This window comes from Hyperoodon ampullatus (assembly GCF_949752795.1).
Source record: "Hyperoodon ampullatus genome assembly, chromosome: 19".
NCBI lineage: Eukaryota > Metazoa > Chordata > Mammalia > Artiodactyla > Ziphiidae > Hyperoodon > Hyperoodon ampullatus.
Window position 1 is genome coordinate 43,948,413 of NC_136932.1, and position 16,872 is coordinate 43,965,284.

General features: G+C 45.1%; 1 protein-coding gene across 1 annotated transcript in view; it reads right to left on the minus strand.

Moving 5' to 3' along the window:
- VPS53 (VPS53 subunit of GARP complex) overlaps window positions 1-16,872 on the minus strand; it is a gene marked incomplete at both ends in the record, with an annotated part of 125,649 nt that overhangs the window by 85,098 nt on the left and 23,679 nt on the right. Inside the window, 3 exons of the mRNA XM_079725193.1 lie at window positions 3,364-3,483; window positions 5,171-5,286; window positions 8,592-8,678. Coding sequence (XP_079581319.1) covers window positions 3,364-3,483; window positions 5,171-5,286; window positions 8,592-8,678 — 323 coding nt within the window. The remainder of the gene's footprint in view (window positions 1-3,363; window positions 3,484-5,170; window positions 5,287-8,591; window positions 8,679-16,872) is intronic.

The window sequence follows — 16,872 nt, forward strand, 5'->3', positions numbered from 1 at the left end:
ATACAATATTAAAAAAGAAAAGAATACAATTAAGTACAGAGCAACATGAATGAAAAGAGACCCATGTCCTAGTAAAATTCCTGATTCTCCCACCCCCAAATCTGAAATGCTTCCAGAGCAAAATAAATTATTTTATAGATTATTTTATAAAGGAATAAGAATGAGATGGACTTCAGATTTTTAATAGGCACCAGACGATAGATTTGCTTAGTCTATACTACAACAGCCACAAGGTGGAAGCAACCCAAGTGTCCACCAACAGATGAATGGACAAACAAAATATAGTCTATATGTACAATAAAATATCCAGCCTTAAAAAGGAATGAAATTCTGATAAATGATATGACATGAATGAACCTGAAAACGTGCTAAATGAAATAAGCTAGGCACAAAAGGACAAATAGTGTATGATTCCACGTATATGAGGTACCCAGAATAAGCAAATTCATAGATAGAAAATAGAACACAGGTTACCAGAAGCAGGGAAGAGGAGGCAATGAGTGTTATTATTTAATGCATACAGGGGCTTCCCTGGTGGTGCAGTGGTTGAGAGTCCGCCTGCCGATGCAGGGCACCCGGGTTCGCGCCCCGGTCTGGGAAGATCCCACATGCCGCAGAGCGGCTGGGCCCGTGAGCCATGGCCGCTGAGCCTGCGCGTCTGGAGCCTGTGCTCCGCAACAGGAGAGGCCACAGCGGTGAGAGGCCCACGTACCGCAAAAAAAAAAAAAAAAAAAAAAAAAGAAAGAAAGAAAGAAAGAAATTAATGCATACAAAGTTTCTGCCTGCGGTAATAAAACAGTTTCGGAAATAGAGTGGTAATGGTTGTACGATACTGTGAATTTATTGATACTTAATGCTATGAAATTGTACACTAAAAAATTATTAAAATGGTAAATTTTATGTAACGTATATTTCAACACAATTTTTAAAAAGGAAAAAAAATAAGTAGGCAACATGAATAGACCAATTACCATTGAGGAAACTGAAAGGGCAAAGATCTGCCTTGAAAACAGGTGACACACCTAGATAGTTCTGCAGGCAAGATCTGCCAGATCTGACAAAGGATTAGTATCCAGAATACATAGAGAACTCCTACAAATCAATAAGGAAGGGATAACTAACTCAGTAGACAAACAGACAATGGATATAAACTGGCATTTCACAGAGGAAATGCAAATGGCCTATAATCAAGTGAAAAGAAACTAATCTCACTAGTTAACAGAGAAATGAAAATGAAAGGAACTAGGTACCATTTTTCATCCATCGGATAAACGAAAAGGAAAACTGACAATATCAAGTGTTGTTGAGGATATGGGGAAATGGGTACTCACACACTATGCAGATGGTACTATAAATAAAAAAGCCTCTTTGGAGGGCAAAGGGGCAGCAGTTATTAAAATTTTAAATGCACGTGACCTATCACCCAGAATCTATCCTAGAGAAATACTTGCAGATGTGCAAAAGGGAATATATTTTTACAATTAGAAGCAAACAGTCTAGTGATATGAAAATGGTTAAATAATCTGTGGTATGTTATACTACAGAATTCTATGCATCTGTTAAAGGGAATGACATAGGTTTGTATACACTGATGTGGAAAAACCTCTAGAATACACTGCTAAGCTAAAAACAAAGAGAAAGTTTCAGAATGAAGCATACAGTATGAGATCATTTAAAACAAAACAAAGCAAAATAAACCCACAATCTAAAACTACAGATGTATTTAAATGCACAGAAAAAAATCTGGAGGATAAGCATTAAATTGATAATAGTAACTCCTTCTATGGGTAGCACTGGGGTGTGAGGTACAGTTAAAGAGGACTTGAGTTTCATCTGGATGTTGACTTTTTTCTAATAAAGAAAATGTATACGTGTATTACTTATATAATTAGAAATAAAGTAACTTAGAAAACAAGAGGCCTGCAGCCATCAGGCCTCATGAGAAAGCAGAGTTGAAAATGATGGCTCCTGCTGAGTACCGGCCCCTTCGTTTCCTCTTTGTTGCAAAAAAAAAAGGTTGGGATCCATCAATTTTGACTGTCTCTTAGTATTTTCCCTGCTGCTACTTCTAACAGAAAAGGCATTAAATTCCCCACCCCTTATCTTCCTTCAGATCCTCATCTTCCTTCTCTTCAAGCATCTGCCTTCCTTTCTACTGGCTCTGAATCTAGGATTAAAACTCAACAGAATAGGAAGGAAAGAACAAATGTAAAGAGGCTAAGTCATCATTTTGTCACATCTGAAGTTCAAGGGCAGACTGTATTTGCAAAGACTACCACAGTGATCTCTCACCCCACGTGCTCTTCGTTTTTTATTATTATTTAATAATACTTTAAAAAAATTTATTTTTGGCTGTATTGGGTCTTTGTTGCTGCAGGCTTTCTCTAGTTGCAGTGAGCGGGGGCTACTCTTCGTTGCTGTGCACGGGCTTCTCATTGCAGTAGCTTCTCTTGTTGCGGAACACAGGCTCTAGGCACATGGGCTTCAGTAGTTGCAGCACGTGGCTTCAGTAGTTGTGGTTCACAGGCTCTAGAGCGCAGGCTCATTAGTCGTGGCGCACAGGTATAGTTGCTTCACGGCATGTGGGATCTTCCCGGACCAGGGATCGAACCCATGTCCCCTGCATTGGCAGGCGGATTCTTAACCACTGCGCCACCAGGGAAGTCCCCCACGTGCTCTTTATACCAATGGGGCTTTGACACTCCTCCCGTTGGGAGTGGGGGAGGCTATATTCCTTCCTCTTGAATCCTGACAGGCTTGTGACTACAGAAACGATTCTCTGTGGCTTCTAAGACCTGGTTCTCTTGGCATGCTCATTCATGGGCCCCAGCACCACCTCACCATGAGGAAGCCCAAGCAGCCCAGGGAGGACAACCCAGCTGAGCTTGCAGCTGACAGCAAGCACCAATCTGCCAACCATGAGATTAAACCAACGGATCCTCCAGTCCCCTGTGGAGCCGCCCCAGCTGATGCTGCACGGAGCAGAGATGAGCTGTCCCTGCTGGGCCAGGCCACATTACACGAGCAAAATAACAGTTGTCATCAGCCACTAAGTTCTGGGTTTTGTTGGTTTGTTACAAGGAAGCAGACAACTGGAACAGTTGCCCTCACAAACGTGGGCTTCGTTCACTCCAGTGAACCAGGCCAGCAACTACCTAACACAGGTATTGTTAGAAGACATGGTAAGCAGGTGGTGAGGGGACAAGAGGGGACGTCTGCAACAGACAGAGTCAGATCAGGTGACCTCTGAGGCTCCTTCCCACAGTGAGATTGCACAATGAACATCCTGAGCTGAGTGCTTAAGCACTTCCCAGCACCACCTTTTCTTAAAAGGGAAGATCGTTTTCTCCAATGACATTTTACCTTTCAGAAAGCTGCCGGATCTGTGGAATTCCCATATATTTGTGGAAGTGCTCCAGAACATTCATTACACCCTGAAGAAGATTAGCAACTTCTCCATACTGCCTTCTCCTGGTCATGGCTCTGCAAGGAAATAGGAAGTTGAGGACTCCAGAAAAACACTAAGGACACAAGATACAGATACGGACCAACCTACTCTGTGCTCTAAAATAGACATCAACTCAACTTAATAAGCATTTCCTGAGCACTGAATATATATGGTGCTGTGCACTGGGGGAGAAAAAAAATAAGACCGGGTCCAAATCCTTAAGGGAACATGAGTTAGTAAGGGAGAGAAACAAGGACACATCTAAGTAGTACCAAGTAGGATGAATGGAGCTCTAAACAGAAGTCCAAGTTACGTGCTCTGGGACGTACAAAAGAATGTGTGAGTGATGGAGTCTCCCTGGGTGGGGGAAGGGGAATCTGGGAAGACTATGGATTTGGGATTTGGGATTTGGGTTGGGTATTATGGATTAGTTGGCTTTTGACAGAGAGCAGGGGTCGGGATGTTATTATTTGAGGGTTACGGCATTTGAGCAAACCAAACCCATCTCAGGACACAACAAAGAGCACGTCTATGCACTTACATGTTAACTCAAATCTGTAGACTTTAAGCCAATGTTAAGCAACTCTGTGTATGTTTAGGTATGTTTAGTTTCCCTGCTGCTAAGGTTAATGAAGCTTAAATAAAAGGATGCTGATAAAATCAACAGTTACACACAGCAAGGAAGGAACAAACTATTAGATTTAAAATTTTCATTAGGATTGGGTTTTTTAATTAAACGTATAATTTATGACTTCCTTTACAAGGCATTTAACAAGACAGGATCAAGTTCAAGCCAAGGAGTTACGTTGCTACCACTGCCTGGTCTGCTGGTTTGTTGGAAAGCACTGAGCACCTGGGGAAAGGGACAAGGACACTGCTCTTCCAGTCTCCTATGGGCCTGCTGACCTCTCCGACCACTGCCCGCAGGAGAACAGGCCAGGGTTCACTGAAGACCATGCAGTGTCTGGGAGAGACCAGGAAGGAGTCTGTCCCCTATTCGCGCCAACTTTGGATACTGTGTCTAAATTCCTATGGAGGTGCTCTTTCTCTATCCACACGTGAGATTACACTGAGGCTGGGACAGGGGCAATTCTCATGAGACAGACCACAAAAGTGAACAGGAATATCAGAATCGTCTAGGAAAGGAGGCCTTTGGGCTGCTTCGCCGTGGTCAATAACCAACTCTTCCTTTTAATACTGTTTCTCATGTTCTCATGTACCATTCCCTACAGTTCCCCTACAAGCCAAACAGAAAGCTTCTGCCTTTGAACAAGTGGGTGGAAAAAAAAAGAAAAAAGTGGGTACAAGGATCTGTTTCCATAAGGTATGTTCAACGACAGTGCAACTGAGCCCAACACAAGCAGGAAAACTTGCCAACGCGCAGGCTAGGGGCGTGATTACAGCCCTACACTGCCTCGTCAGCCTCCGTGGTAGAGATCTACCACATGGAAACAACCTGTGCTCTTAAAGTCATTCTCCACATGCTTTTTGGGCCCCTTCAGACTCACCTGGCCCTCACCTCAAAGTCTTGTGTGTCTGTTACACGTTGAGCACCCGAGGGCACAAAGCCAAAGTGGTGACTAAACATCTGAGACCGCTTTGCAGGAAGCGGGCCAGGATGATGAGACTCTCCTGGCTGAGAAGTAAATAAACCTACGGTGCCATCTCCTCTGTGATACATTTATTTCCCGTGGACCCGAAAGGGACCGCTGACGTGCTTACTCGAGGGAATCAACGCCGCCCGCCAGCATGTGCAGGTGGTTCAGCGTCGTGATCGAGGTGGTCAGGTGGCGTTTGGCGTGATCTAACTGCTTGATGTCGCGGGTGATTTCCTTCACCTAAACAGTGAAAAACCACAGGAGAAAAAGGAGGAGGGTTAAGACAGACGTCAACCGGTCTGCGAGTGGCCTCCAGAGAAAATAATGCAAACGAAATAGGGACAAACATACCTCGCGTTAGCCCTTGGAGGAAACACAGGTGTCCTCCCAATACATACTCAAAATTAATTTCCAATCAGCCCGTTTACATTTAATTGGGCATTTCTTCAGCAGACTTCACCCAGGGTTACAAAATCCCCAGTTGTGAGAGCGAAATGAACTTTATTCTTCACCCCAAGTAAAGTGGAGTGAGCCACACAGTAACTGCGTATGGAGCACACGGTGTCCAGGTGCCAAGGACGGCGGATCTCCTCCTGAACGAGGTCAGGGAAGTATGTATGCCTTCTGGCACCGGGGTACAAAATGGACAGCATACTATGAGTCAGCTAATTCTACTGAGATGGGCTTTATTCGTGGATCTAGGGTTTATTATCCGGTCTCCAGAAGATTTCTCCTCAAATCTCAAGAAGACTGAAATGTAACCCAGCAAAGTAAGCTTAACATGGCATCATTAAGAGCAGAGTCTTCAGGGAGACAGATGGCAATCATGGGAGTAAAACTGCAACAGTGTTGATCCAGCGGGTCCAAGAGAAAGAAACTCTGTAGCTGGGAATGGAAGTATATTTCAGTCGCTAGAAAAGTACGTTCAGTAGTGAGGTGGGAACAATTCTCCACCTTTGCTAACACCTAGGCGGACTCTCCCACTAACCTGCCTGAGTCCATGCGGAACAAGAAACTTTCTGAAGAGCAATTAGGTTCCCCAGGTTCTACGACACCCGGAGGGAAGGGAGCACCCTGGATACCAAGCACAAACATCCTAGTTACTGGAAACATAGGTCTCCCATTAAAAGTGAAAAAGGCCGGTAGTGAGTTAAATTCACATGACCTGATTTTTTAGAGTTTGACCATCCTGGGTAGAGTTATGAAGTAAAGGTCACGACCTGTACAGCTGAGATCCACACCCACAAACCCGCAAGGCTGACCTGGATCCTAGCAGAAAAAGCCTCTTTCACGGGGACTTGGCCCATCAAGCCTGCTCTCTCTGTGACCCTCAGGCCACCAAAATGTCTCTATTTCTCTCGTGGGGGTTTGGGGAAGAGGTGAAGAACCTACCACGCCTTTACCAAATAACTGAGTTTGGGGGGAAAGACGATCAAGAATGATATAGATATAGGAGTTCGGCCTTATAATCTAATTACCCTTCCAACTCTGAAATAAATCATCATTCTCTTTCCCACCAAAAAAAAAAAAAAAAAAAAAAAAAATCCCTGTACTCCTTCCTGGGTTCCTTAGCTCCAGCACTAGCATCAGGGGTCTTCAACTACTGTGTTAAAAGTCAGCGTCATCTACCACTCTTCTCGTCCCTGCAGGTCCTGCATCCTTAGTCAGTCATTAAATCCGGAACATTCTTCCTCTGCCTCATCTCAAGACTCTGTCCCTTCTGCTCCTCCTTCAGGCCCTCGCTGCTTTGCACCGGAGCTCACTGGTCCCTTCACTCCCAGTGCTCCCCATCTCTCCCCATCACACACCCTGTGCTTCCCTAGACAGACCCAACTTCTTGTTATTCCCCAAATAAAGCCGTTAATGGCAGCTCACGCAAGCGGTGCTCAGGCCAAAGTCACACGAGACCGGTTCGCAAAACAGAACGCTGGTCGTTAATTTACCTTAACTGTTACCCCTGGGCAGCCAAAAAGGGACAGAACAGGACATGGCAGGTTTGGGAGTCAGACAGTTCTCGGGTTGAATCTCGGTTCTTCCACACCCCGACTCGGTGTCCTAGACCAAGTGGCTTAGCCTCACTGAGTCTCAGTTTCCTCACTGATAAAATGGTCAATCATAAAAATAATAATGAGAGTAAAACCGAGTTCATAAGGCTGTTGTGAGGGCAAAGTTAGATCAGTTGTATAAAGGAACGGGCACGTGCTCGGCACGGTGAAAGAGCTCCACAAATATCCTCTTCTTCCCTTTAGCAAAGCACTGTCTGGGGAAGCAGACTGCTTTTTTTTTTTTTTGGCCACACCACACGGCTTATGGGATCTTAGTTCCCCAACCAGGGATCAAACCCACGCCCCCTGCATTGGAAGCGCAGAGTCCTAACCACTGGACGGCCAGGGAAGTCCCAGACTGCTTTAAAATAAAACATCTAATGGCATTAGGAGCGGTCTACTCGGACTGTTACTGCATCCCCCCTCGGCTTGAAGAGGGAGCGTGGTCCAGACTAGCAGATCAGAATCCTAAGTGCTCACCGAATCTCCGCAATTCTGTGATGTACACACAAATATTACCTCCACTTCACAGAGAGGCAACTGAGGTACAGAGGGGGCAAGTAACTTGCTTAAGGCCCCCAGGGAGGAAGGAGAGAGGGTGGATCTGAAGGCAGGCGGTCTGACGTCAGAGGCCATGCTGCTCACTAATGTTTTCCAACTGCCCCCCCTCCACCCCCCCGCCCCATGCCCTCCGCTGAAGCCAGGCCCGCCCCCGCCACCTTCCACAGCCTGTCCAGTCTTGCCAAATGGCCACTGAAGAGAACTGAAGGGTCCATGGGAGTGTGACCTCGGATCTGTTCTTGAGTAGATTATAATAAGATGTAGGCAGAGAAGTCTGGGAGGGTTCAGGAGTTCTTATAATCAAAACGAGTAGGGGGAAAAAATGACATTAATAATAGCTTTCATTCATTAAGCAACTAACCCCAGCCCAGTACTACGCTCTGTGCTCTTCATACATTTAATTCTTACAACGTCCCTTTGAGGTAGTTATTATTCTTATTAAGAGTGGAGGGAACTGGCAGGCCCCTCGGTCGGTGGAGGCCTCTGAGCACATCCTCCGAGGGCAGCACTGCGTAGAGGGAGAGCTTAATCAAGCCCCTCAGCACGTATCACAGGCAGGATGCAGCCCACCTCCCAGATCCAGGTCCAGTTTTCAAGCAATGCCAAGTTACATGTCATACATCTGAACTGAGAAACACGTGATATAAACAAATGCTAGAGAAAGGAATCCAAAATGACTAGGAAACTATTTTGGGGAAAGGAGAAGAAGAGAACTTTCCCTGTTTAAAAACAGGGCTGCAAATACAGGGCAGCAGAGATAGTGAGTCACTACATGTCTAGCGGCACCTCCTGAATGGATGTCGTCCCAGGGCCAGCATTGGAGACGTGGGTGCTGTGGTTGGCAGGAAGAGGGAGAACAAGTCTATTAACTAGTATGACTGGACGAGAAGCCAACTTCCTCTTCTGGCGCAAAAATGTCAGGAAGAAACCGAAACTCACCATTTGCTCCGATTTTTCTGCTTTGTCCTTGATATCTTTGATTTTTCCAAAGAGTTGTTGAATCGCTTTCTGGGCCTCTTCAAGTGCCTAGAATAAGAGGAATAAATGAAAAACAAGGCAGCACCAGTCCTTACACTGTGATCAAGTGCAGCCTCAGAAGAAAATGCCTAAAGCTCTCTTGCTTCGTTGCACTTGCGTTGACAATTTTACCAGACCTGAGACCTAAGCAGCAGAGGCAGAGGGAGTCCACCATTTGGATACAGGCAAATAAACACTCAGAGTTCTTGCCAAGTTGCATCATAAAGTTTTAATTTAGAAACTAAACTATTTCCCTCTATATCAGTGATTACTACACATACTGATGACAACAAATAAATAAGACATGCACATCTGTGGGTGTGTGTGTATATATATGTGTGTGCGTGCACGTATGTAGTAACCTTCAAAACACTGAAGAGAGACATAGGTGGCTCAAAGTTGGGGGTAGGGGAAGCTTTGAGTTTTGAGAGTTCCAGAAGATGGTGTCATCAAAAAAACAAACAAACAAACAATCAGAGCTGTGCACGGGGACTCCAAAACCGTGGGCAAACCTTAAAGACATTTGTAAGTACCCCACTTGGAAATCAACGAAATGAAGTTAGAAAGGAATACTTACACCTAACGGTGAGCTAAATGTTTCCACTGAAATAAAAACCAACAAAGATGGATGCCACCCATTAAAAGCATTACAACCCACAGTGGTAATTGCACGAGTCTGGGAAGCAGTATTAGGGGAGGGGAGAGGGCGCTCAGCAGCACACGTGAACACACATACTGGTGAAAGAGGCAGCGGCCAAAAGAAGAACTCCCACTTCATTTCATTGAACGCACTTTATTTTGGATTTAAGAGTGGCCTGGGGACTTCCCTGGCGGTCCGGTGGTTAAGACTTCGCCTTCCAATGCAGGGGATGTGGGTTCGATCCCTGGTCAGGGCACTAAGATCCCGCATGCCTCGTGGCCAAAAAACCAAAAACATAAAACAGAAGCAATAGTGCAACAAATTCAGTAAAGACTTTAAAAATGGTCCACATCAAAAAATAATAATAAATAATAAATTTTTTAAAAAAAGAAAAAAAGAGTGGCCTGTCCTAACATGGCTTCCCGAGCCCTTTGTAAATGTAATGACAAAGCCAGCATCGCCCTAGAGCTGTGTGTGGCCATCTGTGCCTGCAGGGGGGAAACAGCCAGCCTCCCTGAGGACACCCTGACAGAGGAAAGAGGACAGCAAAGCTGCAACGTGGGGAGAAAGTCAAAAGCCCTGACAAGAGTTATTTGAACCTCCACCTTCAGTAGAACCCAGCAGAAGAGCTACTTCTAGACTATGAACTAACACGTTTTCTTTATGGCTGAAAAACATCCTCAAAAAGCAAACTTAAGTCTGCTTCCGCTGCAGGAAGTTCCTTCCTTGTTGGAAGGAGGGATCGTATCTCCCTGTCTTTCCCAGGTTTCCGGGAGGCCCACTTCTCCTGATGCTGGGACTCCTTCCTTCCCCTGCCACACGCCTCGCCCTGTGTGTGGCTCAGTCCCAGACAGAGCTCTCTTCTGACCTTCCTCATCTCTGGGATCTGCAGCGGTTTCACGCCTGGGGACAAGGATACCGAGCTTCTGCATGTGACTATGTTGTGGCTTCCTTTGCCCGTTTGTTGCCAAGTCTGAGGTGATGCTAGTCGAATAAACAGCAGCTCACACCACCTCCTGGGACAGGCAGGGAGTGGGCGTTTGCTCTGCTGGATCGCTTCACTTAGATCTACCAAGGCTGGGGAGCAAAGAAGCTTTTATGCTTGTCATTTCTGCCGCCCGGACAGAGGTATTTTAATCATTAGAAGGTTTGGTCTTAGAACAACAGCTGGCATTGCTCTCAGAGACCAAAATCCGTAACTCGGGAAGTTTTACCTGAAGAGTAGTGACCAATCAAAAGGGGCGACGGAATGGAACTGGGTCTCACTGAGCAGCCCCTCTCGAACCCATTCCCTCTCCAGAGGGTGCCTCACTCAGCAACTGCTTCCTCTCCGCTTCCTACCATCCTGCCTTCCTCACTCCCAGATTCAGCACCCCCAAAACAGTTGTGGTGCAGTGAGAAATCCCTCCACTTTCCAGCCAGAAGGCAGGAGTTTGAGGCCTGTCTCTGCTGTCACATACCAGCAGGACAACCTCTCTAGGCATCAGTTTCCTCATCTGCAAAGTGGTGACGATGCCACCTACTTCAGGTGTTGTTGGGAAGACTCAATGACATAATAGGTGTTGAAAGCTACACAGATATTAGGTCTATTTCCAGGGCTTTTGACCAGCCTGGGCAAATGCATGTTTGCACCTAGGGATACACACATATATATCAAGTGGAGATATCAAGATGGACATATGAGTCTGGAGCTTGGAAGAGAGAAACTGAAATTCAGGTCATCAGCTTATAGATGATACTTAAGTCTGTAGAACTAAAAATCACCTAGGAAGAGGGTACAGACAGAAGAGAAAAGAAGAGAAGAGAAGCTGGCCCAGGGCTGAGCCCTTGGACACTCCAATGTTCAGCAGTCTAGGAGAAAACAAGGAGAGAGAAAAGATGCAAGAGAAAAACCACCGGTGACAGGAGAGAAAATCTGGGACTATGATGTCACAGAAGCCAAACAAAAGTGTTGGAAGAAAGAGGAAAAGAGTGATTATGCCTTACATTGTCGAAAATTCACGTAAGATTAGGACAGAGGATGACCACCAAACTGGACACCAGGGAAGTCGTTGATGACCTTGACAAGAGTGATTCCAGGGGAGACAGTGCGTGTGAGAGCAGGGGCCAGCAAATGATGGCCTCGGGGCCAAGCCCAGTGTGCCACCTGCTTCTGTAAACAACGACAGCTTGGATCACACCAATCCCGTTCGTTTAGGAATTGTCTGTGGCCACTTGCTCCACACGACAGCAGGGATGGGGAGTTGCCAGAGACCAGATGGCATATAAAATCAAAAATACTTACCACCTGGTCCTTAATAGAAAATGCTTGCTGACTCCTGGTATAGACTATTTTTTCAAGAAGCTTTTATTGTGAGAAGACAAGAGAGTAAACAAGAAGAGGAGAAATTGATTGGGGGGGGGTAGGGGGTGGGTAACGGGACAATTACAGAAGAGAAGGATTTTTTTATAATGTTCTTGAATTGTTTACTGTTTAAGTACCAGCTCTCTAACAGGACTGTAAGTATCCTTTAGAGTGTGGCCCAAGGATATGAATGGCACTCTTAGATCCCCTATGGTTCAGGCAATTGCCCATTCTGGTGGCCAGAATGACAGGCCTAGCTGATAATTACTGTCTCAGTATAATTACCACTAGCTCCTTCTCACTCCAAAAGTGACTCTGATGATAAATCGTATGATCACCTCAACTACAGCATCTAACCAAAGCTGGAGCACAGCTGGAACTCGACAAATGTTTGCCAACAGATTAAAAACATCGTGGGGCACTTCTCAGAAGAGTAGCAGTGCTGAGGCTACTGTTCTGGATGAGGTAGGCTGACACCCATGGCTTTCCCTAACTCCAGGCACAACTGTAAGCAGTGGTTCAAAAACACAGCATCACACTTTCTGCAACTGTTATCTACTTGGCTAATGTGGAATCTAATGCTCCTGATGCTGCCAGGGGTGAGTAAATTCTAACCCCCCGGAACCTTCTAAAAAATGTTGCCTCATGGCACGGAAAAGCACTACAGAGGCCCTTGCCGGCAACTGCTCACCTTTTGGGGCACAGCTTGCATGAAATTCTGTGATCTTGTTGGTCATGTCATGGTATAAGGATGTGCTGATGGGATTGTAGCCATCATCTTCTGGCCAAACACTCTAAGACATATGACATTCAGCTAAGAAAGGCAAAAAGGGCCAGTTCTATACTTAGATCTCAGGGCTGAAGAAGTTTCCACAATCCTTTCTCAGAGAAAGGGTTTCTATCCCTATTTTTCTCTTACTCTCCATCTGGCATCCTACCAGAGCTGTCTCTGCTCAAGGTACCACTTTTTTCTTTCAGCAAACAAGTAAGACTCACACAATCTTACATTTCACAGTCTTAAAGAAAGACAAACTGTCTGCCAGATTTTTTTTTTTAGGCTGGAATACTTTCACTTGTTATAACAATGCACTGAAGTCGAGGAAATTTAATATAATTCACTTTCCAGAGTCAGAAAGGTTCTCCTGAAGCATTCATTCCGTCAGCAAGTCCATTCTCAACACACACCCTAATATTTGATATCTAATGTCTAATAATCAATCACACAGGAAGAGGAGTGTTTTATAATTGGAAAAATCATAAGACCTACAAAAGGTTAAGATTTTATTTTTAAGTAACACTAAAATACTTTTGTACCTAGCTAATCAGAAAATGTGCTGAAAGAAAGATTCTGGCACTGTCCCTAGACACTCTTTAAAATAAAATGTGGCTACTTTTCCATTCCAGGCTGTATGTGGATTAAAAACAGAACTAATCACCCAAAAATGTCTGCTTTCAACCCACCCTTACTGGAGTTTCTGAATCGAGCACTGGAGCGTGGCTGCAGCCTGCATGGGAGGGTGCTATTAGGAGGCAGTGACTGTGGTCGTCCTCTTTACTAACTCAAATCCTGCAATCAGGGGATGCAAGGCGACCCAGCGAGCTGACCCAGAAGACTCAGCAGAGCCAATTCTGCTATCTCTGTATTTTTGTGCATCATTAACTGTAACCATTATTCTTAATTTTCCTTGCCTCCTGAAGTAGACTCTGAACAGGCTACCAAAGCCACACTAGGTCACGTGCGCAGAAGATAAGCAGCATGGAACCTGACACAGACCCCACTGCTTTCTTCTTCTTTCATCTCTTTTTTCTCCCCAGCACTGTGTCAGCCACCTGTGTAGATAAGAGCGGCTCTGAGCCAATGGAAATGCCTTGAGAAATTAACATCCCCTCTGGCTCTTAGATGCATCTAATTTTGCAGTTTGCTCTATGAGAGAATTATATTGCCCTTATCCTGTGAGTCCACGGGCAGCCTTTAAGAGATTTAAAACTGAGATCCCATTTGCTGCCACTACAGGAAGGAGGAAGAGGCTGCTCATTTTCAGAAGAACTAATATGGCATTCTGTTCTTTGAAAAAAAATAAGGTGCTAATATTCAAGGTTACTGGGAAGAAAATGATATTTTCCCACTTATTCTGCTATCATTTCTGTGGTCCAACTTTACATCTGTCTGCCGGTTCCCTTCCTATTATTTGGAAAAACAATGCACTGTTTTAGTAAAAAGCAGGGGTTTTTTGAACCAGCAGACTGGGATTCGAATGCCGGCCTTACCACTTACTGTGTGATCCCTGGTAAGCCATTTAACCTCTAGGGGGCACAGACTCATCATTTCTAGAACAGGGACAATAGTCCCAACCCAGAGACTTGTTGTTAGGAAAACAGGACTTAGCAGTAAACACCCTGGGTACTGTTTACTCAGTACTGCCTTCCTCCTGGGAGTCTTCCTCTCTCTGTGTTCTGAGTCGCTGTCCCAGAGGCAGACCAGGCCTAAGCTGGGCCACTTGGAGCTTTTCTGTGATTTTCCAGAACGAATTGGGAAACAAAGTTTCTCTCTCTCTGGTGGTGGCATCCCCACGATGTGAAATTAGGTTCGATAGTAGCTGGTCTCCAGGTAGAGACAATGAAGCCGACTCCCGGAGAGGGACACAGACAGAAAGATCCAGAGCTGTATTCCAGTGCCACCTTCCGCTGTTTGAAAAGCCCAGCAGAGAAACTACTCTTTCACAGACTGACTGTTCAAAACAAGACACAAGAGGCTTCCAAATAATCCCCCTTTTGCCTAAGCCAGTTTGAGCTGGGATTCTGTCTTCTGCAGTCGAGAGAATCCTGACAGAGGATGCAGCTCATAAAAGGGGTTTACTAAATGGTAATTATTAATATTATTCCCAGATCTCCCAGATAGAGTGTGACATTTCAGATGAGATTGTCCCTCTAAGAACCAAAGGTTGTCGACCCGTATTTTAGAGCTTTGCAAATAGGCTGGTTAAGCTCAACATCTGCAGGCACACACACAAGGGTAGCTCATGGATTGGAGGGTGGTCTCCTTGAGCCATGTTGTGAATGAGCCATTCTCCAGGGGAAAAAAAAGTTTCAATCTTTTGTTCGCCCCGTCAACAAAAAGTGAGTGCCTACTATAGGTACTAAGCTAGATACGGAGAGAAAAAGATCACAGATGGGGACACATCTTTAAAGAGCTTGTGAGGGGTACATAAGAAACAGAAATAACTAGAAGACGAGAACGATAGAAAGAAGTATGAATGCCAGGATCATTTGGAAAGCAAAGGACTCCGCAAAAATGTTGCTGAGGGCGACCACATCTGATGAGCCCTAAACAAAGTGCCCTGTGACATCCACTAAAGGCAGACACCTATGGGTAAGTAGCCTCTATTTATGGAATGTCCCTTCTTTGGACACTACTGGCTAGCCTGGTACCACTGAGAGCTGTTGCTATGGAAACAAGACATCCCCGGCTAGAGCAGAGGTGCTTTAAGAACTCTCAGCAATAAAAACAATGCAGCCCACTCCCCACAATGGTGCTGAACAGGAGCAGGGGCTCCAGGGATCTCACTGCCACGGACGCTGCACGTGCACAGCATCACGCTTCTCTGTGTCCTTGAACACACCAAGTACCTTCCAGGCCTGGCAGCCCCGGTCGGTCAAATGCCAGACGGGCACCCATCAGAGGCAAAGCATTGGTGCTAACATTAATTCCTCCTTAGCCCATTCAGAAACCTTGAGTACAAAGGGGCTTTATTTAAAGCACAGATTCCTTTCCAAGTTTGTGAACCAAAAGAATGTAAAGGGCAAAAGCAGTAATTTTCACCTCATTCGTTAAAATGCTCTGTTCCACCTGTTACTTTAATTTACGATTTCTGCAAACCACATCCACTGAAAATGTGAACCAAAGAGTTCATTTTTAGTGTTTTTAGGAAACAAGCCAGAAATTAAAATGGTAAGACGGGGCTGGGACACAAATTCAGCAGTACCCAAACAAGACTGAACATTTAGATTTTAAAGTTCTGCTTCTATCTGTTATTGCTCGTCACTTAAAATCTGTTCCTCCTGAAATAGCGGGGGAGTGGGGAATGCACTCATGCACAGCCTCCTTTGATGAAATGTAACCCCTGAGGATGAGCGCATTTAAAGCAACAACTCCAAATGGAGTTGGAGAAGGAAAAATTCAAGCAAGAGTCTTAGTTGCTTTGCTGAATAAAAGGTACAGAAATGCAATACCTTAGAAAATGGGGGCACATTTAAAGGAACAATCTGCCTGAGTTTAACAAAGGACTATTTCCCGCAAATAGCTAGGACTTCCCGGTTGCCAAGTGAAATTCAAATCCCCCATTGGAGTCACTCAGTAACTCTCATCTATATTACGGGTTTTCATTCAGGGCTTCATTTGGGGTTGACTTCTGGATGTTCCTTCAGCTGTTTTTTAGAGACCCTTCTGTACCAAAGCCCTCTAGGCTATGGCCCACCTTGGGGTTTCATCTGGATGACTTTCTCTTCCTGTTTCACTTCCTGTCAGGATTGGGTCCCATGTGTTCAGGACCACAGGTGTGCGGTGAATGCTCAGTTCTCTCCTTCCCTCCTGGAGTTCCTCTCTTGGTCCAGTTTCTTCTTCATGCTGAGAGGGGCCCAGCTGGTTAAGGAAGCCATAGTCACTGTCACTGTTTGGATTCCCTTGTGAACCAGTTAACTTTTCAGGTTCTGCAGTGGAAAAAAAGTGGCTCCCAAATCTGCTTTTAAAGTTTTGTCCCTGTTTAAAAAGAGAATTTGGTATACACAGGTAAGGCCAGATCAGAAAATCTGGACCTGTAATTAGCTTACCCAGTGTAATTTGGGGCAAGTCACAGAACTTGTGTGAGCCTGTTCCTACATCTGTAAAATTGGAAGAATAACATCTATGTGGCCTAATTCACATCTTTGTGAGGATTAAGTAATCGATGCAACAATGTTTTGCAGAATGTAAGATAAACATGTTTATTTGCTTTTTTGGTTTTGTTTTGTTTGGGGGGGGGGCGGTTTGGCTGCACCTCACGGCTCGTGGGATCTTAGTTCCCCGACCAGGGATCAAACACGGGCCCTGGCAGTGAAAGCGCTGAGTGCTAACCACTGGACCACCAGGGCATTCCCCAAGATAAACCTATGTATACTGTAATAAAACATAAGCACTATATATTAAGACAAACAAATCAAAATGTACCTTCTGCCTAAGCAAC